Here is a 22000-nt window from a genome sequence, read left to right as displayed (position 1 = left end):
TCCCTGCGACAGGGTGAGGTCCTGTTGCTCAGTCCCTGCTCCTGCCAACCTAGCAGTTCGAAAGCACGTCAAAGTGCAAGTAGATAAATAGGTACTGCTCCAGTGGGAAGGTAAATGCCATTTCCGTGTGCTGCTCTGGTTTGCCAGAAGCGGCTTAGTCATGCTGGCCACATGACCCAGAAGCTGTATGCTGGCTCCCTCGGCCAGTAAAGCAAGATGAGCGCCGCAACCCCAGAGTCGGTCACGACTGGACCTAATGGTCAGGAGTCCCTTTACCTTTAAGACAGTTTGTGATTATTGATTCTCAGGCAAGACAGTTTGCACTTACTCGGACCTCACAGACTGAAAGTCCAATCCTAACCATGTATACTCAGGAGTAAGTCCTGTTGAATTCAGGGGAGCTTACTCCTGGGTAAGTGGGGTGTAGGATTGCGGCCTTAGCTGGCTATGTTATTTTTTGCGTTCCATGTTTTCAAAAATCTGTCTTTTTCTGCTTTGCCTTGGAATGTTTTGGACAGTTTCTTCCAGTAGCACCTTAAAGACCAGCTAAGTTAGTTCTTGGTATGAGCTTTCGTGTGCATGCACACTTCTTCAGATACACAGATGCACAGTTCTTCAGATAGCACACGAAAGCTCATACCAAGAACTAACTTAGTTGGTCTTTAAGGTGCTACTGGAAGGAATTTTTTTATTTTGTTTTGACTATGGCAGACCAACACGGCTACCTATCTGTAATTGGACAGTTTCTGCAGACTTCTTGAAGTTCTTTGCAAAACCAAAATTAACTTGCAGCATCTATAAGCAAAAGCAAGAAGAAGGGTACAGAAAAGATACCTTCCTCTCTCTGTGTGTTGACCCAAATTATTCCCCTTTTGAAATTACAGTATGTTTCATTGCTTCATATTTCATAGACTCAGGAAGCTTCTCCACAAATTAAAGACTTTCTCATGAATTCATATTACAAGTAGCAGTTTTTAAATCCATGATTGTGTGGCTTACAAATACCTACTTTGAGATGGTTCCCTAAACAGATATGCAGTGCATTTTTGGATAACTTTTTGCTTTTAAAGAAAGAAGTAGCCAGCCTCCATAGTGAGTGAAGACAGATATCCTGCTAATGATTGCAAACAGCTACAATGTTCACATATTGATTGATTTAAATTATTATTATTATTATTATTATTATTATTATTATTATTATTTAATATTTTATTGCGTCTTTAGGCCAAGGTTAGGAACATTACACATAACATTGCTGAATAATAATAACAACAACAACAACAACAACAACAACAACAATAATAATTAATAATAATAAATTATTTATACCCTGCCCATGTGGTTGGGCTTCCCCAGCCACTCTGGGCGGCTTCCAACAAAATATTATAATACATGAATGCATCAAACATTAAAAGCTTCCCTAAACAGGGCTGCCTTCAGATGTCTTCTAAAAGTATAGGAGAGCAGGATACAAGTGCAATGCGATAAGTAAGCACCCTCAACAACCCATTAAAGAAAACACAACTCCACAAGGACAGTTAATGCAGTAATAAAATAGGACCATCATGTCATCAGCTGCTTCCTGGTCTTCTCTGCCTCCGACAGGATTTACGCTGCAGTCAATGAAACTCCAGTGTTCAAGGGAGACTTTGGTGGTCTGCATGGCTTCCTTTTCCCTTCCTTGTGATTTCATGCCATTCTCAACTGCCATTCTCCTTTGTTCCGTCCTTTTCCTTCTGAAACTGCGAAGGTTGTTTGTTTGTTTACTTATATGCCCTTTGCATGCCAAAATAGCTACTAAGCAGTATAAAATAAATTACTTGTTTGGTTTTTTTAAAAACACAACATAATTAAATTTCACAATAAAACAGTGCCCTCAAAAAATCATTAAAAACCATCCATGATTAAGACATACAGTGGTACCTCGGGTTACATATGCTTCAGGTTACAGACTCCGCTAACCCAGAAATAGTGCTTCAGGTGAAGAACTTTGCTTCAGGATGAGAACAGAAATCATGCCCTGGTGGTGCAGCGGCAGCAGGAGGCCCCATTAGCTAAAGTGGTGCTTCAGGTTAAGAACAGTTTCAGGTTAAGTACAGACCTCCGGAATGAATTAAGTACTTAACCCGAGGTACCACTGTACAGTAAAAACAAGCCCTTTCAGAAGCATAGCAATTAAACCAACTCAAAATACAATTAAAACAGTTGGATCAGATAGTTTAAAGTTCAGGAGAATGCTTGTCGAAACAGGTTCTTGGAGCCCCCATGCCTGTTTCTTTTTCTTTCCACAAAAATTACAAAGAGTGAGTTCAAATGAAACATGCAAGCTGAGTCCCTTTTGCAAATCGAACATCAGTTTGCATAATTATCTGTTTACACTATTTTATTCAGAACACACAATTGAACTTTCTGGGCACCCAAATTTTTATTTATTTATTTGCTGCAGAATGCAATTACCACTAAGATTTTTCTTCTTTCGCTGCTGTGACATGAGAGCTTGTGTTGCCCTCCTTCCCCTTGGGAGAGGTTTCTTGAGGACTTCCTGACCCATGTGACCCTGAGCCAGCAAAAATAATGTTGTCAGAGCTGCCTCCAGGTCCCAGCTCACAGAGGACCAACGCTAGGCTGTAGTTATGTACAAAAGTCTTTATTGAGATTCAGTTTCCATTTTAAAGCCGCAGCGTGCAGCTCTACGTCTCGACCTTAGACCGGCGAAGTCCCGTCTGAGTCTCCTCCCCTTCCACACCAGTTTAAGACTCTCGCCTTGCTCCACCTCTTCCTAAGTTCCTTTCTCCTCTGGGCCCTCCTGCCCGCTAGGGTCTCATCTTTCCTGGACTCCTCTGACGCTGACCCTGACGATTCTTGCCCCTCCTTCCGGCGGGCTTTAGGACCTGGTTCCCTATCCGGGCTACCTTCTGTGCCGCTCGCCTGTACCTTTGAACTTGGCGTGCGCGCCCAGCCTGCAACTTTCCTCTTGACCATTAACTCGCTCTCCGATGGAGGCGTGGCCAACCCTGACTCATCTTCTCTCGCTGGTGGTGCATATGTGGGCTCTGACACCTGGAACTCCTCCCCCCCACTGCGCTCTGGTGGGGAAGCTGGTCCTGATTTCCAACTGCTGCTCTGGGAGTCCCTGCTGGCCCCTTGCTTCTGGGGTGTCCCCCTTGGGTCGCCCCTTGCCCTGCCCATCGGCGTCCCCTTCTGTGAATCTTCCGATTCGCTGGAGAGGCTCATGGAATCTCTCGGGCTGCTGTCATATTCTCCTACGCTGCCCTCGGATTGCTCCCCCTCGCTCTCCATCTCCTCTCCTCCCTGCGCTCCCGCTGAGTCCCTGACAAACGTGCTTTGCAATATTACCTTGACAACATTGCACTTCGGAGAGCTAGCAAGATAGTTGAATTGGAGGAAGATTAAAGGCAGTGTGTTAATCCAATAACTGGGCTCTGTTTCAGGTCGATGAGGACTTTGTGCCACAAGATTACAGGCTTCAGTATCGTAAGAGTACGGCCAACCACTTTGAAGATGTGTATGTCGGCTCGGACACAGAATTCATAGTGCTCCATATTGATCCCAATGTCGATTACCAGTTCAGGGTTTGTGCACGAGGAGATGGCCGCCAAGAATGGAGCCCGTGGAGTGTTTCTCAGACTGGTCGTTCCACCTTGGTGCCCCACGGTATTATTCTTTGCATTTATTATTATTATTTACTATATGTATCCCGCCCATCTGACTAGATTGTGCCAGCCACTCTGGGCGGCTTCCAGCATATACAGAAACATAATAAAACATCAGACATTAAAAACTTCCCAAAACAGGGCTGCCTTCAGATGTCTTCTAAAAGTCAGATAGTTGCTTATTTCCTTGACATCTGATGGGAGGGCATTCCACAGGGCGGGTGCCACCACTGGGAAGGCCCTCTGCCTGGGTTCCCTGTAACCTCACTTCTCGCAGCGAGGGAATTGCCAGAAGGCCCTCGGAGCTGGACCTCAGTGTCTGGGCTGAATGATGGTGGTGGAGGCGCTTCTTCAGGTATATTGGACCGAGGCCATTTAGGGCTTTAAAGGTCAGCACCAACACTTTGAATTGTGCTTGGAAATGTACTGGGAGCCAATGTAGGTCTTTCGGGTCATTATTAATATAATTACCATCTTGATGCCCAATTGATGCAAGGACTTGCAGAGGACTTCCCCCGACAGGACCCAGTTGGATCCTGCTCAGTTGGATTCCAGTGGGACTTCTCTGAGTGGACGTATTTGGGTCCGGATGTAGGTGTGTTTAGGAACAGAGACTTGCCATCTTTGTAACGCTGCTGGTGTGGAGTCCTCCTCCCCACTTCAAAATAATGCGGTCTTCCCATTTTGGAGTGCAGACAAACGTTCTCTAAACATGAGAGTTGCAGTCCCTCTTTTCCCAGGTGGTGAGCTGGGGTCCCAGCATCCTGGGAAGGCTGTGTTGCATCGCACGGCCACCTTGCACCTCTGAGTGATGCGCACGTGTGTGCTAGTTCCTGTTTGCGCTTCCTTTGTTAGAATGGACGCCTGGCTTTGAAGGCTACAGCTTGAGCAGCCGAAGAAACATTGCACTTCGAAATGATTCACAAGTGGGCGGGGTGCTGTACTCCAGAGCTCCAACCTACTATTGCGGTCAGACATTGACATTCCGGTAAGTCGTTTTGCTTAGCTAACGTGCCACAGCATGTTTTCCCCAGCAGGATTTTGTGTGTGTGTGCTTGCGTTTGTTTCTGTCTTCCTTGAGCATAGCTGTCAACTGTCCCTTATTTGGTGGGAAAGTCCCTTATACCAGTGCTGTGTCCCGCTGCTGTCCCTTATTGATGATGTCCCTTAAATTTCACGGGTTTCAAAGGAAGCAGCTCCTCTCCCTCCCTTCCTGCCGGCCAGGGAAGAGGGAGGCTCCAACTGTGTTGTTTGGCTGTGTTGCTCACCCAATGAGGAGTCTAACAACGACTGGGGGGTGGAGCTAGCATGCCTTGTGCCGATCAAATTCGGCCGCGTTGCCTGGGGACTCGCCTTTGCTCAGCGCTTCCCAGCGGAGAGGTGACGGTGGTTTTCCTTGCTGCATCCCCTTTGCCGGGTTGCTGCGCTGTGGGAACCACTGCTTGAGGCTTTGTTTGGCTGCTGGCTGTGCTTTCTGCCTTTGGGTCGGAGGGGCTCAGAAGTTGAACATACCCGTGTTCAGAAAATCCCTTATTCTGGCTGCGGATCCCTTATTTTTGAGGCTGCTGGTCCCTTATTTTCAAATCTGTACGTTGACAGCTATGTCCTTGAGAGATCTGGCCACCTGTTGTTTTGACTCAGTTTGACGCATTGTCTGATTTTAGCATTCCTAACCGTTGCCTTATTTTACCCAGCATTCCTTGAGCACAAAAGGGGTAAACCTGTAGCACCAAGGGCAGTGTTAGAAACTCAAAATATATAATCTAGGCACCATGTGGCTCCTTAAACCAAGGTTACAGTTGCCAAATTGGAATGTCTAGTTGCCTTTTGGGGGCAAGATGGCTCTAAAAGTCTTTTTCTTTTCCAAATGATGGACTGACTTTGATTGATTCTCAGTTAAATATCTGGCTAGATCAGATGACAACCTTGAGCTAGGTTAAGAACTTTGAGGACTTAAGAAAAGTAACTTTATCCAGGGACAGTCCACATATATATATATATATATATATATATATATATATATATATATACACACACACACACACACACACTGTCCTGTTCCAACCTCTTTTTCTTAATGGTGACATGGATCATTCATAATGTGAGAATACTCTTCACAACTGTGAGCGGGGCAGTGGGGTGGGGTAAGTGAAGAAAAGCTACAACAATTGAATATAACGTTGTTCACAGCTCCTGCACAGGCTGCACAGAAAAATGCATTTTGGTTCCTGAAATTCATTCTGATTGTGCAGATAAAATATAACCGGTAGAATTCTACAACATGCAGTATTAGTGTGTGAAAACAGTCAAGATCCAATGATCCCCAGGCGCACACCTCCAGATGGTGGAGAGGTCAGGTGCCATCCTGATCCCCAGGCATCTTTACTTGGTTGCAAGTAGCTGCTAGTTAGGTGCAAAATGCGCCAGGCACTTGGCTAATTTCAAACACTGGCCAAGGGTTGGCGTGGATAAGGGGCTGCACGCTGCTGACCCTCAGAGATCCCCTACACTGCTGCTTCTCTTAAATAGTGGTGCAGACCGGGGGCAGAGCAGAGGTGGGGCGTCAGCAGTCCAGCTTTTCTCCACGATCTTCTTTCATTACATTCCAAGACAGACCATTTCCCCGCCCCCCCTCAGTCTTAAAGATATTTGAAGCCCACAGTTCCCTAAATTGTCCTGAGTGATCCCTTATCTAGTCATTTCCTCCCTTGGCAGAGGAGCTCACTCGTTCTGCTGGAGCCGTTGCAAAGATTCCAGCTGCAGTTGCTGGTTCATTTGTGTCCAATATTTGCCACCTCCCACTTAATTATAGGTCCCACTATGCTACGGATGGCTGACTTCAGCAGAACCTCCCAGCGGGAGGAGGCTGTTTGGGCAACGTTGGCTTTCAGACTTAAACTTTCTAATTTGGGACAATGATATTAGAAATCTGGGCACTGCTCCTGTCCCCAGGGCAATGCTGTTTGGGCCAAGGAAGGGCCCCCTTGGAACTGCCCTGGTGCCAGTTGCTATTAGTAGGGTAAGAGACTTAGTCTCTGATTACACAGATGCTTAGTTTTAGGAAGCCTCGTTCAATAGGCTTCCCACTTGCTCTAACCAGCTCCATATGGCCCTGGTAAGCTATTGGCAGAGGCCCTACATTGCATCCTCCTGCCTTCTCCAGCTAGGGGACCCAGGAGTGAACCTACTTGGCTGCTGCACCCAGGTCTCGAACCTGGTTGTGGCTGCCCTCCTCCCCTCTTGATTTTCTATCAGTGTGTCCACATTCCCACCCGCTGAGAGCACATAATGCAGCCGCCTTGCTGGAGCTGAGCTTAGTCTAGGTCTGTTCAGCGCCTGAATGGACCATCATCTCAGAACCCTGCATAGCTTTGCTTTGAGTTCCACGATCAGAGAAAGGTAGGGTGTCGTTTTTAAAATAATTGTTGTTGTTGTTTAGTCGTTTAGTCGTGTCCGACTCTTTGTGACCCCATGGACCAGAGCACGCCAGGCACTCCTGTCTTCCACTGCCTCCTGCAGTTTGGTCAAACTCATGCTGGTAGCTTCAAGAACACTGTCCAACCATCTCGTCCTGTGTCGTCCCCTTCTCCTTGTGCCCTCCATCTTTCCCAACATCAGGGTCTTTTCCAGGGAGTCTTCTCTTCTCATGAGGTGGCCAAAGTTTTGGCGCCTCAGTGTCAGGATCTGTCCTTCCAGTGAGCACTCAGGGCTGATTTCTTTAAGAATGGATAGGTTTGATCTTCTTGCAGTCCATGGGACTCTCAAGAGTCTCCTCCAGCACCATAATTCAAAAGCATCAGTTCTTCGGCCTTACAACCCTAAAAATGAAGCAACCGTTTAACACTGCAGGTATAAAATATCAGTTACTACTAAAGCCAAGAATAAAACAGGCTCAGAACTTCAACAGCATAACGAGATTCCTGCCTCCGTCCAGTGAGCGAGAAAAAAAATTGCTCTGGGGAGGCCAGTGAAAACCTATGAGTCTTTAGGGCACTGCGGCAAGGCTGAAGTGCAGCTGCCTCTCGCAGCTCTACTAGCAGGGAGTTCCAAAGTCGTGGAGCCACTGCAGAAGAGTCGGTTTGCTCGTGTTCTCTTGTGGACGCCCACCTCACAGATTTAGACTGTTCCAAGTTAAATTTTTAATACAGTGGTACCTCGGGTTAAGAACTTAATTCGTTCTGGAGGTCTGTTCTTAACCTGAAACTGTATTAACCTGAAGCACCACTTTAGCTAATGGGGCCTCCTGCTGCCGCTGTGCTGCCGCTGCACGAATTCTGTACTCATCCTGATGCAAAGTTCTTAACCCGAGGTAATATTTCTGGGTTAGTGGAGTCTGTAACCTGAAGTGTATGTAACCTGAAGCGTATGTAACCTAAGGTACCACTGTAGTAACCTTTTCATTTCCTAAGGCCGTTAGTGGATTCATTTTCTTTCCCCTCATTTTTGTGTTTTCCCTCTCTGCCTACTGTTCCTTCCTTTCTGTGGGAGTAGGAGTGGGCTGTTTTTAAAATGCATTTTGCTGCCACAAGCTTCCCTGGATGCTTTTTAAACAGAAAAGTGGGACAGAAATGTTTTCAAACAACATGCTGCCTCAGAGCTCTCGCTAGGCTGTGCACCCACAAGGCTCACTCTTTTTTATTATTCCTCCACGCATGCTTCTCCTGACTCAGACATTGCTTTGACAGAGGTATTTCTTCAGGGTGATGTCAGTCATTTGACAGCCCCCGCTGTTCATCCATCATGGACTGGTGCGTTTACCTGTCAGGGACTCAGAGGAATGGTGGGAGGCGTCAGCTGGGGAACCACCAAGGGAAGAAGGGTAGGAAGAAGAAGAAGAAAAGTTTGGATTTGATATCCCGCCTTTCACTCCCTTTAAGGAGTCTCAAAGCGGCTAACATTCTCCTTTCCCTTCCTCCCCCACAACAAACACTCTGTGAGGTGAGTGGGGCTGAGAGACTTCAAAGAAGTGTGACTGGCCCAAGGTTACCCAGCAGCTGCATGTGGAGGAGCGGAGACGCGAACCCAGTTCCCCAGATTACTAGTCTACCGCTCTTAACCACTACACCACACTGGCTCTCAATGTCTCATTAGGACATTAATGTCTCATTAGGACATTAATGGGTGGTCAGAGGGAGAAGAGGGGGAAGACTAGGAAGAGGTAACAGGGCTTAGTGAGCTGGGAGAGTCAGTGGCAGAGAGAAGTCCAGAAGCAGAGGCAGAAGCTGAAGCAGGAGACTAGGAGGAGGGAGGCCAAGAGGCAGCACTGAGTCAGGCTGGTGAGTCACGGGGGTCTCCCACTCTTGCTTTGACAAACTACCCTCCCCGCTGGTATCCCAGAACCAGAAGAGGACTGAAACAGGTGGAGCAACAGCATATAGGTGCAGTCTCTGATTGCTTGGGGAAAGCCCTGGAGAGGAGGTGACTTAGATGGCTGTGGGGACTTTCAGTCTCGGCAACTGATTCATGGAGCAAGGTCTACCGGGGGTGAGCTGCTGTGCTCATTTGGCTTGACGCTCAGCCAAGGGTGAAATGTGAAGGTCGTGTTTTTGCTAATAAAGAGTTAAGTTAGAACAGTGTGATTTATTGCCGGCCGGCTCTTTGACATCAGCTCAGTTTCTAGAGCCATCCTTCCCCAAACACAGTAGCGTTTTGTGTGCGAGAAGTTAATTAACTGAATGAAATGCTATTGTGTCCATAGTTGCTCCCTGCCTCCCCCTCCCCACAACTTGGGAAGAAACCATAGGTCAGTCGTAGAGCGTGTGCCTCACATGCAGAAGCTCCCAGCATCTCCAGTTAAAAGGAACAAGTAATTAGAAAAAAACTTCTCTGCCTGCGTTAGATCCTAGAAAGCTCCTGCAAGTAGACAATGCTGTCTCGTTTAATGTAGAACTTTCACTCCGAAGCACATCTGAACCAATGGCTATAAATAAGTGCAGAAGTTTAAAATAGTATTTTTTAAAAAACAACAACATTAAAAAAACAACAACATTGGCTGACAAAATCTGATTGTAAATCTCGGGTTTACTTTTCCAAAGAGAGCTAGATTGCTTCCAGGTGTAAGAGATTTAGGTTTTCCCTACTCTGCCCCCCATTTTGCAACGCACATTTTTGGCTCTTGGGAGGCTTGGTGGGAGTATTCGCAGTGCAATATGGCAACAATTTTGAGCTGTACTCAAAATGTCTTGACAGGCGTCTCATTATTGCCCAACCTGTCCTTTTTTTAAAAAAAAAAGTAAAAAGCAAGCAAAACAAATGTAATTTCCTCCTGAAAATTTCAAGCGATACTTATCGCTCGACACATGTTCCATATCCAGTTTGCTTTCATTGCTGGCTATAGGAAATTGCGTCATCTCTAAAATAAACTGGTGTGTTTTCTTTTATGTCTGCCACTATGATCAGTGTCTACAACTTCACTGGTATGTTTAACCGGCAAGAAGCAGGGCTCCTTCTTGCTCCTTCAAATGCGCTCCTCTTCTTGCATAGGTCCAATCTGCAGGTGTTTTGTCTCATTGGTCAGACAGATAACATTCTTCCATGAATGGTGGGGATTTTTTTGAAAGGGGAAAAAGAACAATGTCTTCCCCATTAATAACCCTCTGAACAAGGATAATGCATTGTCTTCACATAGCGGTGCGTATGACGCATTGATGAAATGGGAAGATAAATGAGTTATTTAACTTGAATCAGAATGAATACTAGACTAATTAAAACTTGAAAAACATTTTTCATAAAATAAAAAAGAAACTGTCTAAAACTGTAAGAATACTAGAATATTTAAAAAAGCACCTGTGGTTGTTTGCCTGGGGGTCTAGGAACATGATGTGGCCAAATATTGGGTTGTTTTTGTTTTGAGTATGTATTTTGTGTTTTTATATCGTCATTTTATCTTGAGAACCACCCTAAGACCTGCGGATATAGTGTATAGGGTTCATGGGATACGGGTGGCGTTGTTGTCTAAACCACTGAGCCTCTTGGGCTTGCCGATCAGAAGTTCAGCGATTCAAATCCCCATGACAGGGTGAGCTTCCATTGCGCTGCCCCAGTTCCTGCCAACCTAGAAGTTCAAACGTGCGCCAAAAGTGTACGTAGATAAATAAGTACTGCTGCGGCGGGAAGGTAAACGGCATTTCCGTGCGCTCTGGTTTCCGTCACGGTGTTCCATTGCACCAGAAGTGGTTTAGTCATGCTGGCCACATGACCCGGAAAGCTGTCTGTGGAAAAATGCCGTCTCCCTCAGCCTGAAAGCGAGATGAGTGCCACCATCCCATAGTCGCCTTTGACTGGACTTAACCGTCCAGGGGTCCTTTATCTTTTTTTTTAATAGGGCAGTATACAAAATTTAATTTAATTAATTAATAAGTAATAATAATTTGTGTCTCTTTTCTAATGTGATCCCTCAGCACTTTGAATGTCATCTCTTTATGTGATAGTTCAACATTCTTAGATGTGCCTATATCCAAAATGGCACATGACCCATGAATGCACTGGATCAGCTTACACCCTGAGCTGTCACAGTTTTGCCAGCTTACTTCAGGGTTGAATTAGTTGCACATAGTCTGGCTCCATGTGCTGAGATAGTCCCTGCGCTGGAATGAATGGGCAAACCCTCACCTAGAGAGATTTTATGAATTGGTTTTTTTTGCTTTAGTTTGCTCCACTTTAACAAAGAGGCAGCTGTTCCAACAAGCCACAGATTCAGCAATAAAGTTTCCTCTACCAATTTACTGCCGCTGAACTAAGGCAAACGTCAACATCAACATTGTTGCCATAATTTTCAGGGTGTGGGTGATACCATAAGAAAGGTGCATTGTCATTGATAAAAACTGATACAATTTATATTAATAGCACAAAATGCATCCAACTTTCTCCTCAGAATTGAAACAGTCGGTCAGCCGGACAAAAAAGACAGTATAGGTGTTTGTGTGGCGCAGCAGAATGGCGCTGATTCCCTGCAGAGAGATAAAGCAGTTTGTGTGAGCACCAACGGTAAGTTGCCCAAGAATTCACTTGCACAACTTTTTTAAAATGAAAAATAATCTGATTTATCCCAGATTTTGCCCTCTTCTGTCCTCTAATATAGTCTACAAATTCCGGAACTATATAAAACCTTAGAACTGTGAATTTCTTTATTTTTAGAACTTACTTGTTTTATTTTTATTTCGTAAAATTTATATCCTGCTTATGAAGGTGAAGCTTCAAGAATCTGGGAACTATCGCCCAACCTGGTGACCTCCAAACAGCAACGGGAAATTTATGTCTCTCTTAAGGGCACAACCTTCTCCCAAGGCAGCTTCATTCAAATACAAAAGGCATAGGCAAACTCGGCCCTCCAGCTGTTTTGGGACTACAACTCCCATCATCCCTAGCTAACAGGACCAGTGGTCAGGGATGATGGGAATTGTAGTCCCAAAACATCTGGAGGGCCGAGTTTGCCTATGCCTGAAATACAGTACAGTAGTACCTCAGGTTAAGTACTTAATTCGTTCCGGAGGTCCGTTCTTAACCTGAAACGGGTATTTTTAACCTGAAGCATCACTTTAGCCAATGGGGCCTCCTGCTGCTGCCGCGCCGCCGGAGCACGATTTCTGTTCTCATCCTGAAGCAAAGTTCTTAACCTGAAGCACTATTTCTGGGTTAGCGGAGTCTGTAACCTGAAGCGTCTGTAACCTGAAGCGTATGTAACCTGAGGTACCACTGTATAACTTAGCTTTATATCCATAGCAGCGGCTCTCAGCTGGAGCATGATGGAGGAAGTGTCCCTGGTTGCTGATAGCCTCAGCAGAAAGTGTGCCTATTTAACACACATTTAATTATTGCTGACTTTCATTTTTGCATCTCATTGGCATTCAAACACCCCCCCTTACAGTTTCCCCCATTATTTACCTGCCAACTAACATTTCACTTTGTGCATTGTGACAAAGCTGAACTGTGTCCACAGAAGCTTAAAGGTAAAGGTACCCCTGCCCGTACGGGCCAGTCTTGACAGACTCTGGGGTTGTGCGCCCATCTCACTTAAGAGGCCAGGGGCCAGCGCTGTCCGGAGACACTTCCGGGTCACGTGGCCAGCGTGACATCGCTGCTCTGGCGAGCCAGAGCCGCACACGGAAACGCCGTTTACCTTCCCGCTGGTAAGCGGCCCCTATTTATCTACTTGCACCCGGAGGTGCTTTCGAACTGCTAGGTTGGCAGGCGCTGGGACCGAGCAGCGGGAGCGCACCCCGCCGCAGGGATTCGAACCACCGACCTTTCGATCGGCAAGTCCTAGGCGCTGAGGCTTTAACCCACAGCGCCACCTGCGTCCCTGTCCACAGAAGCTTATGCCTTAATAAATGTATTCGTCATTAGGGTACTGCAGGACTCCAAGAGACTTAGCATGGCTAGCAGTCTGGAAATTTATAGTTACTTCAGGAAATCAACGCATTGTGGAGCAAAGGGTAGGGCTCTTGAGAACAAATTCAGTGGAACCTTGGTTCTCAAACTTAATCTGTCCCAGGAGTCCGTTTTACTTCCGAAACCATTCAAAAACCAAGGCGTGGCTTCCGATTGGCTGCAGGAGCCAAATACAGGTGCCAAAAATATATATAATTTGGCATCTGTATTTGGCTTCTTCTTTGGTTTTAATTGGTATAAAATGGAAAGCTTAAAAAAAATTAAATAAAGAAATAATAAAAATTGGACCGATTAACTAATGCTGATTTATTGCTGGCCTAATAATATAATACTATATAATAATAATTTATTATTTATACCCCCCCCCATCTGGCTGGGCTTCCCCAGCCACTCTGGGCGGCTTCCAAAAAAATATTAAAATACTGTAATACATCAAACATTAAAAAAAAGCTTCCCTAAACAAAAGCTTCCCTAATAATCTTTATAAAGTTGTTTGCAAGGCTGCAAAGGGGAAAGAATAGTCAGATCACAGTCCAGACGTTACTGGGTTTTCATGTCTAGTTCATGAAAGCTAATGTTTCTTGCCTTACCTGTTCCAGGTGCTGTCTTTGTAAACGGAAAAGAGATGACAAACCAGTTGCCTGCGGTTACTTCAGGATCAGCTGTGACATTTGACATAGAAGCTGTGAATTTAGGCCCTTCCAATAATAATAATGAAGGGGGGAACTTCAAACTCAGAGTGACAATTGGCTCCAACAACAGGGAAGTGGTCTTTGACTGGGTACTCGATCAGTCCTGCGGTTCTCTTTATTTTGGGTGTTCGTTCTCCTATCCAGGCTGGAAGGTGCTGGTGTTCTAACTTCTCCACCTCTGAAATGATGCCAGTTGTTTTAAACTGTATCATTCCTCCAGTGGTTGGACTTGGTGATACAGCGATTAACTAGGGCAGGCTCTGAGTACAGTGGTGTGAGTCTGTGCAGGAAGGAGCCCTCTAACGCAGCCTGCCGATGTGATAAACATTACTTGAACTATTTACTGTATACAGTTTAAAATACTGATGGTGTGTTTAAGTAATCTGGGGTGGGGGTGGGGAGTAAGCCTTCACTGTTGCTATCAAATTTATATTACTATTATTTTTATTATTATTAACTTTAAGGGAGGAAAAGCCAGAGTTGAACCTTTTGCTGTGCTCCTGTCTGTGTGGTTACGCTTAATGAACAGCCCAATTTTGCTAAAGTGCTGTTCTTTTGGCTCAGGGTTTATGGACCAAAGTTCCTTGTATGCTTATCCTATTCATGAGAGTACGGTACTGTAAACTGCTGCTGGGCAGACACTCAGCAAATGCTTCATTTTTGTCAGTTGAATACCAGGCATTAGTGTTTCTTGAATCCTGCTCCCCCATTTACTGCAGCAAGCTGAAGTATTTGTTTCCCCATGTGCAGTACCTCGGTCTCATCTCTTTACCTGTGTGCCTTGGTTTTTATTCAAAAGTATTGTACAGGACAGATAGATAAGCTTTCCAACAGTGAACATGCAGTGCCCAGTTGAGTGCCATTGAACGGCTGATATTTAACTTGGGCTTTATTGTTACCTCCTGCTTCAGAAAGTGCCTCTACCAAGATGATGTCACATGTTCCCAGGGGAAATTCTATAGTAGGGGAGGCCAGCCTGTGGGGCAGATCCTGCCCAGGAGGCCATGTGTGGCAGCAGCCTGTTAAGATCAGGCAATTTTGTGTCTCTTTCCCCTCTGGCTAAGGTAACATTGCAGGAAGATCTAGAGTAGCGGTTCTCAACCTGTGAGTCCCCAGATGTTGTTGGACTACAACTCCCATCATCCCTAGCTAGCAATGCCAGAGCTCAGGGATGATGGGAGTTGTAATCCAACATCTGGGGACCCACAGGTTGAGAACCGCTGATCTAGAGGCTCTGAGAGGGAACACACCATTTCTTGCAGTGGTGGCTCCCAAAAGGAGGAAGAGATTTTTTACAAGGGAAAAGAAGAAGTCCTGATCTAGGAGATGTTCCTCTCCTAGCCCAGTACTCCCATCAGGAAAAATGCTATTGAAAAGATCTCTGTCTGTCCCTCCCCGCCCTGTTTTTCTGCTAATCAGCAGAAGGGGAGGGTGTGTCTGATATATGGCTAGTGACTGTGTTGGCCACTTCTGGCACATGGCTGTCAGTGGATTGACCTCAACAGCGTCCTTCTGCTGAAAGAATTAGGCTAATCTCATTCTGTAAGGAGGTTTTGTAGAACTTCTGAGCATTTGTGGGTGGGTGGGTGGGAATCTATAGTAGGTGGCAGTCAGAATTAACCAGCATTCTTATACATCGTTGCTTTGCCCTTTCTTACCCATCCGTGAGTTCAAAGAACAACTCTGCAATAACTTACTTAGGATAGCGTGCTACATGAATGATGCTGAAGTTAAGGTACCATGTAGACAAAGGTGTCTGTAAATGCATCATCTATCAGGGATTTTATTATTTTGCTGATGTAACAAGGTCAGTGCATAGACAGGGTAGTGATATGAAACAGGGAATAACTGCTGTGTGGCACAGTTGTGCACTCAAACAGGGTTTCCCAAACTGTTTCTCAAACAGCTGTTTTCGGACAATTTCCATAATCTCTGAGCATTGCTTCTGCTAGCTAGAGATGGCGGGAGTTGTAGTCACAACAACACCTAGTCTAAATGATAGTTTAGGCCAGGCGTGACCCTCCAGAAGTTGCTGTACTTCAACTCCCACTAGCCTTGGCCATTGGCCATACTTGCTGGGACTGATGTGGCTTGTAATTTAGGAAGCTCTGGAAGGCCAAAGGTCTCTCCCCCGCCCCCTTTGCTTAGGCAAATTCAACCATGCAAGTGACGTGAAATGCCCTTTTTTCATGTTTAAAATATAGTACAGACCAGTATTACTTGCAGACATGTCCTGTCACAAACTCTAGCTGTTCAGTGGCAGCCAGAGGCTGCTTACCACAGCATCCTGTTAGGGACGAACAAAGTAAGACGTTGTTGATGAAAAACAGGAAAGCACCTATCTGCATATCCCAGCTGCTCTAGGGCTGCGCTGATGCCAAGACCTCGGGTGCTGGCACAAGAGCTCCAGTGATCTTAAACTGGAGCCTAAGAGAATCGCAATTATCTCCTTGCTGCACCAAGTTAGGACCTCTCCCTTGTCTTGAAGCCTTAAGGCTACTAGTGGGGAATCTTTGCCCCTCCAAATGTTGCTAACAACAACACCCATCAGCAATAGCAAGCATAGCCAGTGTCCCGGAATGATGGGAGTTGTAGTTCAGTAACATCCAGAGGGCTAAAAGTTCACCCACCTTCTCTGTAGCCCAACAGCTCTGCGGAACAGAGGCTGTTGACATTTTGCAAGCGAAAGGCTCCCCCTGACACTCCCTTGGCCTCAAAGTAGAAAGCTGGGGTTTGTCGTGGACTTTGGGTTCTCTTGTGCCACATGCCAGTATAGTTGCCTTGCACTCAGGCAAGCAGCCTGCCTTATTCATGTTAACGCAGGTGGCATCGTAAAATTGGGAGGGACCCCCCTCCCCGATGATCATCTAGTCCAACCTGCCACAATGCAGGAATCACAATTAAGGCATGAGCTACTTTAGAGCAATTCTAAGAATTAGGCAATATAGTAAAATCTAATGTAAGCAAGCAGAGCTCTGCAAACTTTAAATGGAGCAAACAAAGCAAAACACTGTTAAGGGTGGTTAACTCTCCTTCCCCTCCAGATCTGTTTCCTAAACCTCCCATAAGATTTTGAGAGCGCATTGGGGGAATCCTGTTGCGTGATCAGGCCAATGCTGTCGGATGTCACCCTGCTGTTACGTAGAAAAAAGTGACTGCAAAGACCAATTCACATTTAGCTGTCAAGTGTGTGTATATGAGATATATACACTGCAGGGTGGGAATCCTCTTCCTCCCTCTAGAACAGCCTTTCTCAACCTGCGGGTCCCCAGATGTTGGACTACAACTCCCATCACCCCTAGCTAGCAAGGCCAGAGTTGTAGTCCAACATCTGGGGACCCACAGGTTGAGAACCGCTGCACTAGAATGTGTTATAGATGAACTGGAGCTTGTTAATGTGCCTCTGACCAGGAGGAGGCTGTGCTGCCTTCCACAAAGGCACACATGGGGGAAATTGTGGCCTGCCATATGCTGTTGGGACTGCAGCTCCCATCATTCCTGACCGCTGGGGCTGACAGGAGTTGAGAAGTCCATGCATGCACAGTGCTTGGTTCACAGAAAACTTGCAGACAAAACTGGGTGGCTGAAGTTGCTCAGCTTCACTCCTGCAACAGTAGTTTCCAACCCTGTTTTCCCAAATGAGGAAGAGGCAAAGGACAAGCCAGCCATTGGCCCCATAAATAAATGTTTTACCAGTTCTGGTACTTTCATTTAGCCCGAATGCCTTTCTACCATTGATTGACTCATCACATATTGGGGGTGGGGAGTTTACCTGGGATTGATAATCCTTTGCTGGTGGGGGAGAGAGCATGTGTGAATGAGTTGTATTTGAGAACAGCAGCACTGTGCAAAATATTGGTTTGAAAACTTACCAATAAAGGTGATACGAGGACCAAAAGGCTCGCTGGAGATTAAAGGCACCTAGCAATTGACCAGTGATAAACTGCTTCGCTAGTGAAAAATATACGTAAAAGGGAAAGGTTCCCAATACATTTGCAATATTTTTGTACTTTAACAATACCTTACAAGTATTTGGTCCTTTGGAAGACATTTTACCCATAGTGTTAAGGTAAAACTTGGAGACAATGTTGGGAAGGGAATGTGTTTATAAAACTTGTATCTATTTACCTCAGCATACGTACTTTGTATTATGACTTTTTAATAAAAGTTTGTCCATCTGGTTGACTAGTATTGTTCTGTTAATATTGACTTACTATACACTGGTGGCACTGTGGTCTAAACCACTGAGCCTCTTGGGCTTGCCGATCGGAAGGTCGGCGGCTCGAATCCCCACGTCGGGGTAAGCTCCCGTTGCTCTGTCCCGGCTCCTGCCAACCTAGCAGTTCAAAAGCACGCCAGTGCAAGTAGATAAATAGGTACCACTGTAGTGGGAAGGTAAGCGGGATTTCCATGCACTCTGGTTTCTGTCACGGTGTCCCACTGCGCCAGAAGCAATATAGTCATGCTGGCCACATTACCCAGAAAGTTGTCTGTGGACAAATGCCGGCTCCGTTGGCCTGAAGCGAGATGAACACCACACCCCTTAGTCACTTTTGACTGGACTTAACCATCCAGGGGTCCTTTGTTTTTTTAAAGAATTTGTCATCTTGAGCACAACATGGATTAATTTGAGGACATTTCAGATCAGCCATTTTAGAATGACACCCCATAGCTGTCATTGACTGGACTTAACCGTCCAGGGGTCTTTTACCTTACCTTTACCTTACTATATTCATCCCACCTTTTCTACAGAAGACCTAAAGTTGGCAAACATGGGTTCCCTACTCCTCCTCAACCGAATTTCCTTTTTATCCTCCCGAAAAACAAACTGGGGAAGGTTACACCCAGTGTGGTTACACCCACAATGCTACTCAAAAGTGGTGGCCCACAGACCACTGCCTGCCTGAATGTCACCAGCTTCTACTTGACAGTGACTCCACCACATCCCAGACCAGTTGGGACCCCTCAGGGACCAAATACGGTATTGGTCCCCGACAATGGGGGAGGGGAGTTGCCAGACTACTGCATCCAATAGCTTGAGAAGCCCTTTCTTAGCAGAAAATGGCCTGGTTTTGATATAACATTAATTCTTTTGCCAGGAGCGTGTATATGTCTAAGGTGGGGGACTGTGACAATGTTCCTTCCCCTCCTGTAAGAGAAAAAGGTTCCACTTTTTGAGTATTTCTCCATCTCAACAGCCTCCTACATGTTCCAATTAGTATTTAGAGTGCTGGAGACATTTAAATACTGCACACTCAAAGGGAGAAAAAAAATAGAGGTGTCATGAGTCAATTTTTATTTGACCCAATTTGATTTAGTCACCAATCTAGCAGCCGCATTCTGGATTAGTTATAGTTTCCAAGGCACCTTCAAAGGTAGACCTACGTAGAACGCACTGCAGTAGTGCAAGTGGAAGATAACCAGAGCATGTACCATGACTAAAAGATTTCAGGCTCAAGAGATACAATCAGTCCTCATTTCAAGCAGGTAAAAAGGGAAAATAAACAGAAGTTGCTTCATTTCAAGAAACATATAATGCACAAATTAATGCACAGAGAACTGTCCATATCAGGCTGCAGATCACAATACCTGTTCCAAATTCAAAAATTCGATATGCCTGGTTCCAAGTCAGAATCTCTCTCTCTCTCTCACACACACACACACCTTACCTGGTTACACCTTTAAAAAAGCAGTAGCACACCTCAGAAGATTTTATATTACTGAACTTTATGTACAAAATCCAATTTCAAATAAACATTTAATGTAAAAACAAAAAGGTCCATTAAACACTTCTTTTATATCTACTGTACCATTCAAATGTTCACCCAGTTTACATGATTTATTGAAAGTCTCATTAAGGGTACATATAGAAAATCCATCTTTATTATAAATAGAAACAAAGGGATTCTCAGCTTTTATTATAAATTGACATGACATACAAAGTTTATTGGACAGAAGTAATTTCATTACTATTTTGGGAGGGGTCACCAACTTTTTTGTGCAAACAATGCTAGCCTCCTTTTAAGCATTAAGAGCGCGGCTGCTTAAGAAGTGACATAAGCAATAGTTCTACAACTACGTCTCTCCTAAAATATATTTTTTTACATATGTGCACAGCTTTAGCAAATTAAAGCCCAAGAGAAATGCTTGACCGGCTATTCAAAGGTGTAATAAGAGTTTGCTACAACTCAAGAGCAGGAAATTCGAGAAGTCTAAAGAAAGCTGCAGTCTCCCTCTTTCCTATTGACACAAATCTGTGACCAAGAACTTAATACTGGATGACAAATCACATCCACACCATCAGTTAAATAGTCTCACAGTTAAACACATCTTTAGGGACCAAAGTCAGTATTTACACTTTTATAAATTTCTGGAAAAAAACCCATTACAAAGCTTACCCCCACCCCCACCCCCACCCCAAACAAAAAACAAAAACCAACAGGGATCTGCCTTCTTGTGGTGGTGGAATGAAATAAAAAATTAGAAACACCTGTATTTACATAATCAATCCTTTATAAATAAAGAATATGAAAAAATGAACTATTCAAGAATTTTTTAAAAAATGAGGCGATGCCACTCAACTACAGTGTTGCTGGAATAAACCCTTGAAGCTGATACTGTACCAGTAGTGAAGCTACTTTCCATTGGAAAAAAGAAAATCTGTAAACATGTGCATAAAATGTGTTAGCAGTGCAAGACTGCACAGGTTAGCATCTGTATTGAATGCAATACATCACAGAGTACTTGCATAAGAAGTGCAACACATTTTCTGGCCTAATTTTACAGTGCATTTCCCCTTCAAAACTAGCAACCAAAAATTCTCTTTAACGCCATGCTTCGATCTTACAGTCTGTATATAGGCAAAATAGGTACATATCCAGGCACTGCCTACCATGGCCTCCAGGTGTTAACACTTGATGTCTTAGCCAAAAGGCCAAGAAGCGATCTCTAGGTGTTAAACAAAGCATTCTATTAAACAACTCTCAACAGTTATGCTTGATTAGGTTAAAGGTTTGATCTAGTACACCTTGTTATCTACAGATTCGTTCGGACTACTGACAGAATTAATATGGTACTTCCCCTGTGTTTGTAATGAGAAAAGCAGAGGTTTTCTTCTTCCAAAAAAGGTTTGAGACAAATAAGTGCTATGTTACAGCTGAATGTTTAAAAAGTGTTTAGAAATTTGCAATCTGTAGTTTGACACCTATAAGATCAAGGTAAACTTTAAATGGTGTGTTATTTGCCACAAAAAAAGTTAACCTAAGGAATTTCTAAGTACAAAGCATAAACTGTCCAAATCTCTCCCTAATTTTCAACTCCATGGTAGGAAAGACAGCCAGTACAGATGCAAAAAAAACCAAAAAACAAAAACAAAAAAATCAAAAAAAAAATCTTTATATAAAAACTGGTTTACATATACTCAAGTTATGTAAATTCAGTACAGTTCATAATTAAAATTCCCAAAAATTGTATTGCTCTTCATGCTCAAACTTTGAGTATTGTCATTACACCACTAGAACTGATATACATGTAGTAGTTGCATAATCAACTCAAAAGGAACCATATTGTTGAAATCCTGTTTCCAGCAGTGCCTGTTAGGAGCCTGTGTGTCATATTAAATTCCTTATAAGAGTTCATGCATCTTAAAATGTCACTTCATTGTTTGTGCATTGAATGCCCCTTTGCTCTTCTTTTCAGATCTTCTGTTTTCTATTCTGTTTTGCCATACACGAGGCAGCATCCATTTCTGAGGATCTTTCCCTAGTGTTAGTTTCACTGCAGCCATTGGTTATTCCAGTTTGTTCTTCAGAAATCTCCTCTGTTGTTGTGGTAGCAGTAGACTCTCCTTTTTCCAATTTCTGCTGCATTTCTCGAAGCTTAGTAACAGCTTTGTCTATGGACATTATGCTTATAAGGTTAAAGTCATGCATGCTGACCAGGTGAAGCATGAAGTTTCGACACAAGTTCTTCTTAATTATTTTGTGTCCATAATTTTCAACAAACAGCATACAGGCATGATTCATTTGATTGTCTGCAATAAACCTGTAACATAAAAAAATGATGCAAGGCATTATTACAGATTTGGGTGCCCAAAAATGCCTGTAATATCAAAATCCTGCTCAGACATGCTGTCATGTAATACTTGCTTCTCCACAATTCCTACATAGTGTTTTTTAAATGCTCAGTAGATCACACAATAAAAAAACACATTAAAATAGCAGATATGTGAGATGCTTAAAACAA

General features: G+C 44.3%; 2 protein-coding genes across 5 annotated transcripts in view; one reads left to right on the top strand and one right to left on the bottom strand.

Annotated features, from left to right (window-relative positions):
* Positions 1 to 17941, top strand: part of CRLF3 (cytokine receptor like factor 3) — a 29393-nt gene extending 11452 nt beyond the window's left edge. Inside the window, exons 5-9 of one of the 2 annotated variants that reach the window (XR_013835828.1) lie at positions 3453 to 3675; positions 4530 to 4662; positions 11548 to 11660; positions 13664 to 14965; positions 17102 to 17941. Coding sequence is in view for 1 of the 2 variants with exons in the window: in XM_079965569.1 (XP_079821695.1) it covers positions 3453 to 3675; positions 4530 to 4662; positions 11548 to 11660; positions 13664 to 13923 (729 nt within the window). In the remaining variant the exon portion in view is untranslated. Of the gene's footprint in view, positions 1 to 3452; positions 3676 to 4529; positions 4663 to 11547; positions 11661 to 13663 lie in introns of both variants that reach the window. The other variant, XM_079965569.1, reaches the window with a different exon arrangement.
* Positions 17942 to 19466: 1525 nt separating this feature from the next.
* The window catches only part of SUZ12 (SUZ12 polycomb repressive complex 2 subunit), a 33450-nt gene continuing 30916 nt past the window's right edge, over positions 19467 to 22000 (bottom strand). For all 3 annotated transcript variants that reach the window (XM_079965423.1, XM_079965422.1, XM_079965424.1), the window contains one exon: positions 19467 to 21799. In XM_079965423.1, the coding sequence (XP_079821549.1) occupies positions 21451 to 21799 (349 nt within the window). In that variant the 3' untranslated portion in view covers positions 19467 to 21450. The remainder of the gene's footprint in view (positions 21800 to 22000) is intronic.

This window comes from Podarcis cretensis, assembly GCF_951804945.1.
Source record: "Podarcis cretensis genome assembly, chromosome: 2".
In the NCBI taxonomy this organism is placed as follows: Eukaryota; Metazoa; Chordata; class Lepidosauria; order Squamata; family Lacertidae; genus Podarcis; species Podarcis cretensis.
This window is presented reverse-complemented; position numbering and strand designations above follow the sequence as displayed.